This window comes from Rutidosis leptorrhynchoides, chromosome 3 (genome assembly GCF_046630445.1).
Source record: "Rutidosis leptorrhynchoides isolate AG116_Rl617_1_P2 chromosome 3, CSIRO_AGI_Rlap_v1, whole genome shotgun sequence".
Taxonomy (NCBI): domain Eukaryota; kingdom Viridiplantae; phylum Streptophyta; class Magnoliopsida; order Asterales; family Asteraceae; genus Rutidosis; species Rutidosis leptorrhynchoides.
The window spans coordinates 690,312,394-690,327,915 of NC_092335.1; the positions used below are offsets into that span (position 1 = coordinate 690,312,394).

At 35.0% G+C, this 15,522-nt stretch overlaps 1 protein-coding gene across 1 annotated transcript; it reads right to left on the minus strand.

The window, feature by feature from the left end:
* Positions 1-4,459: 4,459 nt before the first annotated feature.
* Positions 4,460-6,861, minus strand: LOC139902736 (heat shock cognate 70 kDa protein-like). Its single transcript, XM_071885340.1, has 2 exons — positions 6,639-6,861; positions 4,460-6,228 (listed from the first exon to the last, which is right to left on the minus strand). Exons 1-2 carry the CDS (start codon positions 6,859-6,861, stop codon positions 4,586-4,588), a joined length of 1,866 nt encoding a protein of 621 aa, XP_071741441.1. The 3' UTR covers positions 4,460-4,585.
* Positions 6,862-15,522: the final 8,661 nt, after the last annotated feature.

Below are 15,522 nucleotides of genomic sequence, written 5' to 3' on the forward strand. Positions count from 1 at the left end.
ATGATGATGTCATTATTTTAGAGGTTTATTAGACTATATAGATTATAAAGAATAAAATCTGGAATGTTAAATTTCGGTACCAAATACCGATTTTCCGAAACAAATAACGGAACCGTACGGTACCGTACGGAAACCAAAAACCTCCGATTCTTGGAACCAAAACCGATACCGAATCCCTTTCGGTTCGGTTTTCGGTACCGGTATCGGTTCGGTACCGGTTCGATTTCGGTATTTCGGTTTATTTGCTCATGCCTAAATTGTTTGACGAAAATTAGGTTTTTGACAATATTAGGTGTGACAAGGACATTATTTAAGTGAAGCGGTCGGTACGGGTTGGGTAACGAAGCATTATCGGATGTAAGAACCGGTATAGTTGAACCATTTCCAACAACGACTGATGAAATAATATTTTTTTATTAAAAACAGTATTTAGTCTACCTGAGTCCGAGGCTAAGTGGGCAGGTGCCCCGGTGTCCATGTACCATCCATCATCACTTGAATCCTGTAAAGTGCAAGTACTGAATGCCTGGGGTATGGACGTGGCATCACCTAAATTATGAGGAGCAAACCAAGTCCAAGGAGGCCCAATAGGTTGATCAGGCCCAGACTGAAATGCTTGTGCATAAGAGGTCTGTGGGCCGGGTCCTAGTGGGATGATGTGTTGAGTGGCGTGTTGTGTTTTTCATGTGCTAGATAAAGCACGTCGAAATTTTTTCAACCAACACGCCGCGCTACGGGGTGTTGGTGGCGTGTTGAATGAGTTCGAGCCTAAACACGTCGTGTCACAAGTTGTGATGACCCGAAAATTTTTGACTTATTTAAACCAATTCTCTATACGATTTATTATTTTAACACGCTAAACAAAGTCTGTTAGATTGAGTCTCAAAATTTTAGAACTGTTTCATATATACAATTACCTTTGATTACTCTCGGCAATTCATGAACAATTATATGTATGTATATATATATATGTACAAGTAAAAACGACTTTCCTACAGTAAAACCCTATTTGCTACAGTAAAACACTATTTGCTACAGTAAAACACTATTTGCTACAGTAAAACACTATTTGCTACAGTGAAACCGTATTTTGCTACAGTGCTACAGTGAAAACCGTATTTTGCTACAGTGCTACAGTAAACCGAAAATCCCTTAGCTTTGGTAACTAGTAGCTGCCAGTACATAGGATATGGACTGGTGGGCGCGAATAATTGTATATGGATCCATAGGGCTTGACATCCCCGTCCGAGCTAGAGCACTAGCCTTTTAACGGACGTATGTTATTTGAGTTTAAGACACGTTGGTTTGCGTGTATTAAAACGAATGGGGTAATTATCACTATAGCGTTAAGTTTAGTTACCAGGGTGCTCTGTTACGTAGAATCTATTGATAAACTTTTGATGAAATCTTGTGGTCTATCTTTATATATGTTTATGACTCGAGCAATTAAACCTATAACTCACCAACATTCGTGTTGACTTTTTAGCATGTTTTATTCTCAGGTCCTTAGAATGCTTCCGCTGTGATGTGCTTGTTGCCTGCATGGAGTCTCTCATGCTTTGTACAAAGTTTATTGCATTCAAAATAAAACTGCGTTGTGTAATAAATAATTGGACTGTGATGTCAACCTGTAAATTAAAGACTTATGTATTTCGGGGTTTTGCTTATACCTAAGCACTCGCCCACATGTTTATAACTTTCTATGTTTAGAAAGTCACTTATTTTAATGAATGCAATATTTTATCAAAACGTATCATATAGAGGTCAAAACCTCACTGTGGAATCAATGATTAACGTGCCGCGTCAATAGCGATTTTGACGGGTCGTTACACAAGTGGTCTTAGTTTGGACTGGATTGGATAGATCATATTCATAAATCCTTTTGTGGCTAAATTGAAAGAGTGAAACTTCAAATAATGGATGCTTCAAGAGTTTGATGACTTACTTGATACAAGCTGAAAGAACAAGGACTAAACGTTTAAATTCAATATCAAAGTTTTCTTTTTGTGTTGGAGAAGTTACCGTTATGTTCCAGTGCGATTTCGTTCCATAATTTTAGTTTTATTCAATAAATAAAATAAATAAATAAATAAACATATAGGTATATCAGATCCTTTTGTGAGATTCGGATGTGATCAAGTTTAGTGGTCGCATTTCGTTTTGATCGATTTAGGATCTATAAACTCTATTGAAACCCTAGATATATTAGGAGGGGTTTCTTGATTTGCAGAACAAATAATTCGTCTGGTTAGGGTTTCAGTTTTCTTTTCCCGTAATCCTCCAAATAACAAATCACTATACGGTACTATTTCTCACCTACTTTTTTTTTTTTTTTTTTTTTTTTTTTTTTTTTTTTTTTTCATGTTTGTATTTTTGGTCATCTCAACATTATGATTCTTCATAATTATAATATAATTGTTATCATGTTATTTAGTTTAAAGGAGTTTTTTTAGTAAATTATTTATTCTCGGTAATTGTATTCTTTTGAGGCAATTGATAAATTTAGCTTATGTGTTCGTCAACATGTACATGTTTTAGAAAGATAGGTTAAGTAAGATATGGAAGAAATTAGTACTCTGTATTTGTAAGTAAATATTCGGTTATCTACCACCACCCAGATCAAAGATGAGTCCGTTTGTATTGCTAGTAAAGTAGTAATAGCAAAAGTTTGATCATAACCATATGCAATCACAGCTGCAGTAAGCTCGTTGATCATGCGGATGACATTTATCCAGCAGTTGCACCAGCATCAACATTGTGAATCGTTAAGAGAAGCTGGGACTGTTATAACGACATTTTTGACAACTATCCGAGGTACGACTCTTCAGTTTATTTCATCATTTCAAGCATCATTGATGATATTCTTTCAACCATAAATTCCCTTTCTTGACTTTTGTTGGGAGACAACAATCTTTGGTGTGTCATTAAAGCCTAATATGACCCTAAAAGGTCACAACTTTAGGTCGTTCTGCGCATTGCGCTTTATAATCATTGCATCTCCTTCCAATCAGCCTTTTAGTAGCAGCTAAATAATATCCATGTTAAAATATGAATAGAGATTTTATTTGTATTACCTGAAGCTGTAGACAGTAAATTAGTATTTCTCAGAATCCTGAATAATGCTTGAATAGTATGTGTAGTCTGTTAATTGTGAAGTGGCGCAGTTTATAAAAACTAAAAAGTGATTTTAGAACTGTAAGCTGATTGTATAAAATCCATTTGATTAATATTGTTGATGAAACAACTATGTATCCGAAATCTATAAATAGACTTACCAAAAATGGTGCCAGCAGGGTTTTGACTATTTGGTTCTTGGTACCATCAGTGATGAGATGAACATGTTCTTCTGCATCACTTAAAGCAACGGTAGGAGGTGTGGTCCCGGATTTCCGTAATTCCGTTCAATCATCCTACCAAACAGCAATACACGACGAGTTTGTTGTTCCGAGGTAAATATCTATCACTGCAGCTTCATTCCATTTTCCCTCCATTAGATTCAGTACTCTTGATCAAACTTCTTTTTGCTCTGTTCCTATTTAAATGTGAGTGAAGCTTCATTCAGAAATAGTCAATATTTTTCTTAGGTAAAAAAGTTCATTGTATTCTTTGTACCAAAGCATGAAAATAATAAGAAAGGACTCTAGTTGGCTGTGGACTAAACCAATCACCCTGATTGGATATAACCACGTAATACATTGTGTTGTTTGTTTTTCGCACATAATTCCTTCCGTTTGTTTTTTGTGAGATCATAATTTTCTAAAATCGTTGTTAGTGTTTGGGTCCTATCAATTCTAACATCTGTTTACTGTTAGTGAGTACTGGTAGATATCCATACATACTTATTTACTTATATCAGATGTAAAATTTGATATCCTAGGCTCACTATGTTATTCATTTTATTTTCTTTATAACTTTATTAATATTAATATACACGAAAAACAGATAGTACAGTGTAGTCAATATGTCAGGCTGTTTGAGACTTGCAGGTGGCTTATTGTTGAAACTGCCATTCACAACCATCTTTACATATCTTCAGGTTAGCTGTTAACACAGTTAATCATTGAATGGGCCGCTCCTTTTTTTCCGGACGAGATATATAATTTACATTTAATTTTCTGGATCTAAAGATCTATTGAGATACAAAATGTTTCATTGACAACATCGATCGATCTGTTTGATACTAACAATTGACTATTGACCATTGACCACGACCTAGCATACATTGCACTAATGCTAAAACCAACAGACATTTGACATTGACACGAACGGACAAATTCTCATCATCACACTTCACCAACATCCATATCGCATGCTTGCAATTGATGGCGAACATCCATAACCTTACAACTTTTGGGGTTTTGCGTTATGTTTTTTATGCCAACACACTATATTGATATCTCTTTTTTTTCATATCTTTTTGTATAACTGTAATTCCATTTTAACATCATACATACCACTGTGTAACATATTATTATATATTTTACAGACACAACTAAAGGCCTCAAATTTGTTTGAAACAGCAAGTCAAGCCAATTTGTAATGTGATGCTTACAAAACTCTAAAATGTAACAACATAATCTGAGAACTAGATCAGGGATACACAAGCAAACTCCAACAATAGCTTTTTCCGTTGAAACTCTTCAACAGGTGCAACACGGTTGTCCTCAAGCCACTTGGTCGTGTCAGCAATAGCATTCTTGATTTCCTTAATACTCTCCGATTGCAGTTCTGATCCGTTCACGTGATTGTACTCGTTGAGCTTAGTCCTCATGTTGTACACACATTTCTCTAATGCATTGTAGGCGTTCATCTTCATCATGAATTCTTGATCCTCAAGTTTGTACTTCTCAGCGTCTTTTATCATATTTTCAATCATTTCCTTAGAGAGTCTCCAGTTTTCATTATTAATGACGAGTTTTTGTGTCTGGCCCGTAGATAATATCTTAGCTGTGACAGTGAGGATACCATTGACATCGATTTCTAAACATACATTGATTCGTAAAGTTCGTCGCGGTGCAAGTGGTATTCCGCGAATACCAAACTTGCCTAAAAGATGGTTATCTGTAGATTTGGCTCTTTCACCTTGATATACAGAGATACGAACAGAAGTTTGGTTATCTCTACTTGTAACAAAAGTTTTGGACTTTTTTGTGGGTATTAGAGTGTTTCGTGGGATCACAACGTGCATTTGTTTTCTATCTCTAGTTGATTCTACACCAAGTGACAAAGGAGTGACATCTGATAACATCAGATCACGAAAACTCTCATCACCGACATCAGTTAACTTTGCAGCCATAACGGCCGCACCATATGCAACAGCTTCATCCGGGTTCACGCTCTTGCATAGCTGTTTCCCATCGAAAAATTCCTGCAACATAGACTGGATTTTAGGTATCCTAGTTGAACCACCTACAAGAATAATCTCGTCAACAGAAGACTTTTCAATATTTGCGTCGTTCAAACATTTCTCCACAATTTGAATGCACTCTTCGAATGACTCCATGTTCAGCCCTTCAAATTTAGCTCGAGTAAACTTCATTGAAAAGTCAATCCCATCATGCAAGCAATCCAATTCGATGGATGACTGAGTAGCGCTTGAGAGAATCCTTTTTACTTTCTCGCAAGCAAATCTCAACCGCCCAAATGCTCTTTGGTTCCCTGTGAGGTCCTTATTCCATTTTCTATTGAATTCTCGAACACAATGGTCCACCATTCGGTTATCAAAATCCTCACCTCCTAAATGAGTGTCACCGCCAACAGCTTTTACCTCAAAAACACCACCTTCTTCTATCGTTAGCAGAGAGACATCAAAAGTGCCCCCACCTAAATCGAAGATGAGAACATTTACCTTGCCAATAATATCAGCCTTATTGTCCAGACCATAGGCTATCGCAGCTGCTGTAGGCTCATTGATCATGCGCACAATGTTTAAACCAGCAATAGTACCAGCATCTTTTGTTGCTTGACGTTGTGAATCATTAAAATAAGCCGGGACAGTTATTACAGCACTTTTCACTGAATTTCCAAGGTACGCCTCGGCAATTTCTTTCATCTTTCCAAGAATCATTGATGAAATTTCTTCGGCCAAAAATTGTTTTTCTTCACCTTTGTAGGTGACTACAACTGTTGGTATGTCGCCACGCCCTCGTGTGACCTTAAAAGGCCACAACTTCATGTCTTCCTGCACTTTGGAATCACTAAATCTCCTTCCAATTAACCCTTTACCATCTGAAAGGAACATGGTTGATATGCTCGTTACACCCACAACAAAATTACATAATAACAAAGGTAGCCACTTTTTTGAAATTTTACTAGCATATGAAAGTCTTAACAGTGGCGAAGCTTGAACATGCTTTTTTTTTTTTTTTTTTTTTTGTGGGGGTGGGGGGGGAGCGGGCAATAGTATACTGTGAAAGATGTTTTATCTTGTTCGATTTGAAAGATGTTTTATCTTGTTCGATTTGAAAGTCTGCAACTATTGTGGATGTATTTTGAAAGCATCCAACATAAAGGTGGATACTTTTTGATTTAGTCAATCATTTGGTTACTCTTGGAAACCAAAATAATGTTCACAGAATCAAAATTATTTTCAAATTAAATGAAGAAAGTAACCAAAGTAGTAAAGTTAATAGACTGACCAAATACAGTATTAGCAGGATTCATGGCAACTTGGTTTTTGGCACCATCACCGATGAGTCGTTCTTCATCAAGGAAAGCGACACATGACGGGGTGGTTCTGTTGCCTTGTTCGTTGGGAATGATTTCTATTCGATTACGGTTCCATACTGCCACACATGAGTATGTTGTTCCTAGGTCGATGCCGATCGTTGTTGCTTCTTCCCTTACCTTTGATTCCTCCATTACACTTAATATAAAAAATGAAGGTGAATTAACGTCCCCTGCTCTCCTTTTTATTTAGTGTGATCTGTCTATCCATCTTTGATTCTTTGATGATATGTAATATAAAAGTCAGATAGACAAAGTAAACAATAAAAGAAGTCTCTTTATAATACATCAGTGACCATTATTTTATCTATAATAAGTTGTTAATTAGCTTTTGCTTATCTATTGTTGGGTTTTTATATTATAGGGAAACCCACATGAAATTGAGTGGTAACCTCCAAACGTTGTAAATTGAGCAAGTCAAACGGTTCGAAATTATCCAATTTTTATATCAGTTATTGGTTTAAACAATCACTAATTAGTAATCACTAATTAGTAATCACTAATAATAAATTATATGTATGTGTGGATTGTGTGTGTATGTGTAGTAATTACATGAGGTGTAAAATAGAATAAACTATGTTGTTAGACTCCAAGGTTCGTTTCATATTTCACGTTCGGCTCTATATTGCACGTTTGGGACTCAACTTTCTTTTTTGAAGTGCTTGATCCAATAAGTTTGTAATTATGTAGTTAGTCCTTCCATTTAATGACCGTCAGAAAAAACTTGTTAAGTGTTAACATGTTGCCATGCAAGGGTATGAGACAAACCGCGTAATATAAGAACTTTATAGGACAAACCTCGTGATTTAAGTTTATTGGACCAACCGCGTCGAAAAAAAGTTTAGTGACAAACGTATGAGACGAAAACCAACGACGTAATCTTTTCTTCAAATTATTTATGTATGATATTCAAGCAAAAAATCTTTACGTGGCTAAAGTTGAAAAAGTTAAAGTTTGTTAACATATTGAAATAGCTAAAATCCTATTGTGACTTGAAATTTTACACGTTTTATAGTTAACTTTCTTTCAAGTTTAGTTTGGATTTTATTCACAATAAATCCTTTTGTGGCTAAATTATAAAAATGGATGCTTCAATTTTAGGTTTACCAATATGCCATGCATATAAACTTATGAGTCCTTCTTTTCTCTAAAACCAATTGGTGATAGAGGAAGGTTCCCCTAAGCTTATATATGCACATTTGTTTATATCACTTTCCGATGTGGGACACAATGAATCAATTAGCTCCAACAGCTTCATGAGTATGAGGACTTATTTGATACAAGTTGAAAGGTTAAGGACTAGAATTTAAAACTTAATAAAATGTTTTTTTGTAGGGGAACTGGCGAAGTTACCGTTATGCTCCAGTATCTTCGAATGAGAGTTCGTTCCATGTTATGGGAGGTGATCCGGTATCTGCATCCTCAATTTGTACCTTAAAGTTTTGAATGAACAAGTTTGGCCTATCAAATTGTTTGGAGAAATTCACCACTTTATGTGATCGCCTTTCATTGAGGGTTTATCGATTTAAGATATATAACCTCTACTGAAACCCTAGATATATTTGGGGTTCTCGTTTTGGGCGGCCGTTTTCGGCGCGTGTTTTCGGCGCCCGATTTCGGGGCCCGTTTTCGGCGCGCGATTTCGGGGCCCGTTTTCGGCGCGCGTTTTCGGCGCACGTTTTCCGTCGCCCGTTTTCGGCGCCCGTTTTTGGCGCGCTTTTTCGGCGGTCGTTTTCGGCCCGCGTTTTTCGGCGCGCGATTTCGATCGCGTTTTCGGCGAGCGTTTTCGTCGCGCAATTTCAGGGCCCGTTTTCGGAGCGCGTTTTCTGCGGCCGTTTTCGGCGCGCGTTTTCGGCGGCCGTTTTCGGTGCGCGTTTTTAGCGCGCGTTTTCGGCGCGCGTTTTCGGCGCGTAATTTCGGGGCCCGTTTTCGGGGCTCGTGTTCGGAAGAGATACATCAAAAAATACAAACAAGAAAATTTTTACTAGCCCGACCCAACCGACCCGGGTCTTGACCCAACCGACCCGGGTCTTGACCCAACCCGACCCGGGTCTCGACCCAACCCGTTCGACCCATTTTAATTCTGACCCGTTTCGACCCATGACCCATTTCGACCCGAACCCATTTGATATTTGACCCAACCCGACCCATCTCGACCCATTTGCCAGGTATAGATAATAATAAATCATCATAAGGTATCTCCTACCTAATTTTATAATGTTATATGAAGTTGTTTATATTTTTGGTTATCTAAACATTATGATTCTACATTAATATAAGATAATCGTTATCATGTTACCTATTTGTTTATAGTGTAATTTAGTTTAAAGGAATTACTAAATAATTGCTTTTTTTCTTGGGTTCAAACATCCCTACCATCATATCTTTGTATGGCTAAGGGGGTTGAAAAAGGTCACGGGATAACCCAGCTCACGTACATCTGATTATAAACTCTCCTTCACCGAGTAGCCTTAACAGGGAAAACATTCCCTTTAGAAAGATATCAAAAGTATTACCTTTCAAATCAACGATGAGTGTGTTTCTCTTGCTAGTAATAGCTGAATTTTCGTCAAAAACATATGTAAATGCAGCTGCAGTAAGCTCGTTAATCATTCAGATGATGTTTAATCTAGAAATGGCACCAACATCCTTTGTTGCTTGACGTTGTGAATAGTTAAAAGAAGTCAGGCTATTGTAAAAAACTTTTTTGACAATTTTCCTAAGTAAGGCTCCGCAGTCCAAGCATTATTGATAAATTTTCTTCAGCCATAAAAATGCTCCTGTCTGACCTTTATAGGAGACAACAATCTTTAGTAAGTATGTCATTAGGGCCTTCTATGACCATAAAAGGTCACAAGTTCGTCTGGCACTTTCGAGTCACTGTATGTCCTTCCAATAAACCTTTTAGCACTTTAACTAATATCAATGTTAAAATATGAGTAGAGATTTTAGTAACTGGAGGAATAGATTAGTAAATTGGTATTTTTCACAATCCAGAATAATGAGTGAATATGTATTTCTAGTCCAATAATTGTATGCATAAAAATTTTCTTCTCATTTTCAATGTAGGACCTTGGCTTACACCCCAACAAACCTCCCCTCAAACATAAGTTCCTCATAAGCCTCCCCTCAAATGACAGTTGGGGTCCATTCATCGTTAATAGGTTGAGAGGGGTGCGCCCACTGCGCAGTCCACCACATTTGGGCTATAGCCTGGCTCGATAGGGTCATATCCCAAATAACATATTCTGCACATAAGCCCAAGAATCTCTTATTACTTCAAAATCAATTGATAGTCGAGGGAGACCCGCTAGACTTACATGCATACATTTATTTCTTCCCATGTACAATGTGAGACTTTGTTTGCACCCCAACAGTTAGTTACCAACAATTGTTGGTTGGGAATCCCCCGACCACACAACCCGACCAATGGCAGAGTGTGCAACTTGGTCGGGCAATGGACGTTTTCAAGGTGCACCTTGTTGTTGATATCATTTGGTGTAAAAGTCATATGACACATATTTGATGTTTCGATCCCGCAGAACACTCCCAATACCTAGGAAGAAAACAAATATTTATCGTACAGTATCTGATAACCAGTCGAGTACGAGAACCAATGTGTATCAAGGTGGAAAAATCAGTACTATTGACAACCATTTGTTGGGGAACTTCATAATTTCTGGAATATATACCACCTGCTCCCAAAGGAGTTGCAAACATTATGGTCTGCTTTGAAATAGAAAAAAAAAAAATGTATCTTCATGTACGGTAACAACTGAGATAATGTCAACCGGTGAAACTGAGAAACTTATCATCACAAACAAAAATGGAAGAGTAACTACTTAAACGCCCTTCAGATCGTAATCAAGATGTCCAAGATTGAGGTGTGGTTATCCGACACCCGTCTACCAGATATGAAAAGAAATGTATATGATTCGAGAGATGGAGACCAAGTCATAATAGTTTATACCCATAAAGTTCATTCTGGCATCTGGATTGGTTTGCTCAAAATAACACTTAGGGAGTTTATAGGTCGTTTTACACGTAAGACCTTTAGTTTGGGTATTATATATGCTATTCGATAACCGCTAATGTAAATCCCAATAATATATGTATGGCGATGTACACACGAGTGAAGCGTATGTGCCACGTAATCCCCCTTTATTCGAAAAGTTTGTTACGCAGATGAGTGGTACGCGTGCCACGTCAGCCACACTCATGTAACAAACTTACTACCTATAAATAGACCCAATGGCGACTCTATTTGTGTACCCGTGGGATCACGGGACACCGCTAGTTTGAAAATTTTTAGTATAAAATACTCTTTAAATTGTATAGGATACCACTAAATTTAACTCCATGACCCCATATATTTTTCAAATTTATAGTTTTTCTTTTAAATTGTTTAGGACGCCACTAAATTTAACTACTCGGACACCATATATTTGCCCAGTTTGTAGTTTTTTGAAAGTAAATTATCACTAAAATAGCATTCAAATATAACTAGTAGTGAAAAAAAAGTTCGGGACCCCATTGCGTTTTAATCCTGGAATCGCCACTGAATAGACCCTTTGGTCATTCATTGCAGGGTCTACACTCACACGCTAAACTTCTTACTATGCGGAAATTCACTTTGAGGTCTAGGTTTACAAATTCTGATTGCCTCAATCGGAATTCATTGCTTAAGATATGATTTACTCAACCATTCGAGTAGATTAATCAACCGATTGTTTTACACCCTCACGAATCCAGATATCGATCGAGTTTGCACAATTTTTTTCTTTTTATTTCTTTTTCGCAAAGCAAGTGGATTTTATTAATAACTTCAAATATTTTCACGATCGTGTTTGCACGATTGACAGAGATAAAACGATTGGATAAACCATTTCCCCTTTAATTTTACCTTCGAGCTTATTAACATGGATACTAGGTTCGATCAATACCCATGCGATCCATTATGTTTTCTAATGTGTATTCACAGGCAAACAAAAACCTGATAACTAAGGTTTTTCATCAAAAATGAAAGCACCTATGAAGAAAGGGGACAAGCAAACGCACCAACGGGCGAGCTATGCACCTACAAAACCATAAACAAACCAAACCAAACCGAACAAGTAACTAGGCAACCTAGACAAAGCACAAACCGAGGACGAGCCTTGCCGCAAGCCACATAAAACACCTAAACCAACAAAAAGAACATTGAAACAACTAGCAAACCCCAACCAAAGCAAAGAACCCAATACTAAGGTAAAAACCAAACAAACTAAAAAGCCGAAATTAACGCAACCCACTATTTACGTCTTATGGATCCAAGTTTATCCCCACAATTGAGGCCTTCTTGCTCTTCTTCCTAATTTGATCAACTTCTCTTCAACACGTTAAAGTGAACTGCTTTGCCAGACGAGAATGAATAAGCTTATGGAGACGCATTAGGAAAGAACAAAGTAGAGGTTGACTCGTGACAAACAGAACGCAGGCCTTTAAAGGCATCGAAGTTGGGAAAATCTAAAGAAAAAAATAAGATTCATTACCAAGAACAATATCGTCTTCAAAATCTCGGAGACGAATCGCCACAATGCTCTTACCTTTTTTTTTAAATATCCTCCTTAACATTAATTTTAACTTTATTAATTCCTGAAGACAAAACCATAACCTTTTAACAATTCTGAAAATTACTCTACTCATGTCCACATTGTGTTTCACAAACTTTACCATCACATGGAAAATCACTTGGTTCTTTATCTGAATCGACATGACCAACACCAAAAGGGAATATCAAACGCATGAATAGCTGCAGCATTCTCCACTTTACCCATCGTAACATATATATCTACAGAGACCTCAGCCTGAACGAGCGAAAATAGCGCACCGGCATCATTCATCAACACACCATTCGAGCATTGAGCATCGTCAACGACCCCTATAGGTAGGGGTGTTGAATCTTTGGTTAGAAACCATTTAAACCGAATCCAAATCAAATCGAAAAAACTGAATCAAATTTGAAACATGGTTTTAGGATCGAGCAAAACCGAAATCGAATTTAAATTTGGGTTTAAGGTTTGGTTTTAAATTTTGAATTTAGTTAACCGAAAACCAATTATAAAACCAAACTCAATCTATACAAAATTAAATAAATATATTAAGTTATTAGTATTTATCACACCCCTAGTTAGGGCCTGGGCGAAATGTGATTCAATATCATAATACATACCAACATATTATAAAATGAGAACAAATACTATATGAATAAAACCAAATTTGCAGCGGAAGGATTAATAATGTCGTTACAAGAATTATAAATTGTTCAAATGCAGAAAAGTAAATATGCGATAAGTCTTGATCCTAGCCAAGTAAGTCATCACATAAGCAGTAGATATAGAGGTCCTGATCATTCAGTACCTGTGACAAACATGCTAAAAGTGTCAACCAAAAAGGTTGAGTGAAATTCATAGGTTTAACAAATATGATTGACCGTTTGTTCTTAGACCACAAGATTTGTTATAAAAGTAGATCACGCAGATCCAAAAGTAGTACTGATTCGTGATATTTTAGACTAAACGTTTGTTTTGTTGCCCCGATGATAAGTTGACAGTACCTTATCACCATGTTTAAATCATTATTAAGTAATACAAAGACATCGCGGTCAAATGTATCGGGGACGTTACTCCAGATAGGCCTACCCCCAATAATTAAGAATGCCTTATCCTGAAAGCAATTAAAAAATATCACTGTGGGGTCTTAGTAGCATAAGCTAGTCATAGTACAGTTTAGGTTCGTACTTGTGTCTAAGTTGTTTAAAGTATAAAAGCAGCATGTGTCTCACCCCAGTAAGTATAAAAAGTGCTATAGCAATAAGAGTGGGGCTATGAAAGTCACCTTAGTAATTCGATGAGATAAAGTAATCCTTAAAGAGGAAGTATGGATGATTGAAGCACGGAATAAGTCAACCTAAGAATAAGTTGAAAATAGTTTAGATGTTTTACCCGTATTATGATAAGTGTAAGTATTTTCTTTTATAGTAAGTTTAAAGAAGGTTTATCATTTTGGAAAGGCTTTTCATACTAGACAAGCTTCCAATCTAACACTTTCAATTTAAAATGGCCTTTTCAGGTCATAGGTTTCTGAGCCACAGGATCCTTTAACTCGGTAATCCAAACTCTCCGCCTAGACTTTCGAGCGTCCATCCACTCGAGAAAGATCAAGATCTATACCCATCTAATATACCGTTCCAATACGTTTTTAGGTGCGTATAGGAATACAACACTTTAAATACTTTATACAATAAGTATTTACTTAAGTTCGATTGTATTATCGTTATTAAGATTGTTTGGTTTTTAAATCCTAATAATAAGTAGGATATATTTAAGTAGGTAAACAAGTGTTATACATAGAAGTTGTGTTTTATGAATGGGTATGTATTAATATCAAGTTAATATGTATATATATATATATATATATATATATATATATATATATATATATATATATATATATATATATATATATATATATATATATCTTATATTTAAAATATGTATAGTTTAATTTTAAGTTTTATGTCAATATAAGTACCAATAATTATCTGAAAATGCTAACAAGTGTTTTATTGATTTCATAACAGTAAGTGACATGTATAAAACAATATAAAAATTTTCTATACATAAATATTAAGTTTTATGTATTAAATATTAAATTTTTTTATAGCTAAAATACAAATAAATAGATAAACAAGTTTAATAACACATTTTATATTTTTCTTAGGTTCTACTGACCAAAATAAACTTAGTAAAAATTTATAAATTTTTTTTATGGTGTAAAAGTATTTATTTCTAATTTCTTTTTCGGTTCAAGATAAATCAAAGTTTATAAAGTAATAATTATTATATCAACTCAATTAATTCATCTAAAATTTTCGTATGCCTAATATAGTGTATTAAGCTTAGAAAAATTATTTGTACATTTATATTAATAGTTTAACTATTTAATTCAACTTTTGTATTATTTTTAGTTTAAATTCAGAATTAAATAGAAATATATAATTATTAATTCTAAAAATAATTTTTATAACTTTCTTATTAGTTCCTAAGTAATTTCCCTTGATTATTGTAGTCATAAACATGTTATATCATTAAATTCTATTTTTCTTTTTAAAACAGATTTTCCGGTACTGTAGCAAAAGTAGAAGAAAAAATACAAATTAATTATTTAAAATGACAAATAATCAAACATAAATTTTTATAATTACTTTTATGACCTAAGGAACAATCGAAAATTATAAAACATAATATATAAAATTGTTTACTATTTATTTCTTCATTATCTATATATACCGAATATAAAAAAAATCAGTTTTTGATTTTTAATAAATATAAATTCGAATGTATAATTCATAAAAATAATTTTTATAGTCATTAGGATACTTAATACTAATTATCATATATTTACATTATTTATTATAATTAATTTCGTATTTATTTGGTATTTAACATAAAACTAGCACAAAAATATGATAAAAACTAAATAAAAACTATAAAAATAATATAGAGAACTTACAAAAATAATTTTTGCAGAGGTTTGAGAGAGAATTCTTCAAGTTTTTGGTGTACAAAATTTGTGAACTAGGCTATGGTATTTATAGTTACAATTTTTGGTAAAGAGAAAATAAAAAAATACAAAAGTTTATATAAAAAATAACTAGTGTCTTGTAAAAAAATTAAAAGTATTTATGGCCAGTCATGCCACCATTTCAAAATATAAATAAATAAAAGTAAAGTTAAAAGTAGGAATAAAATAAAT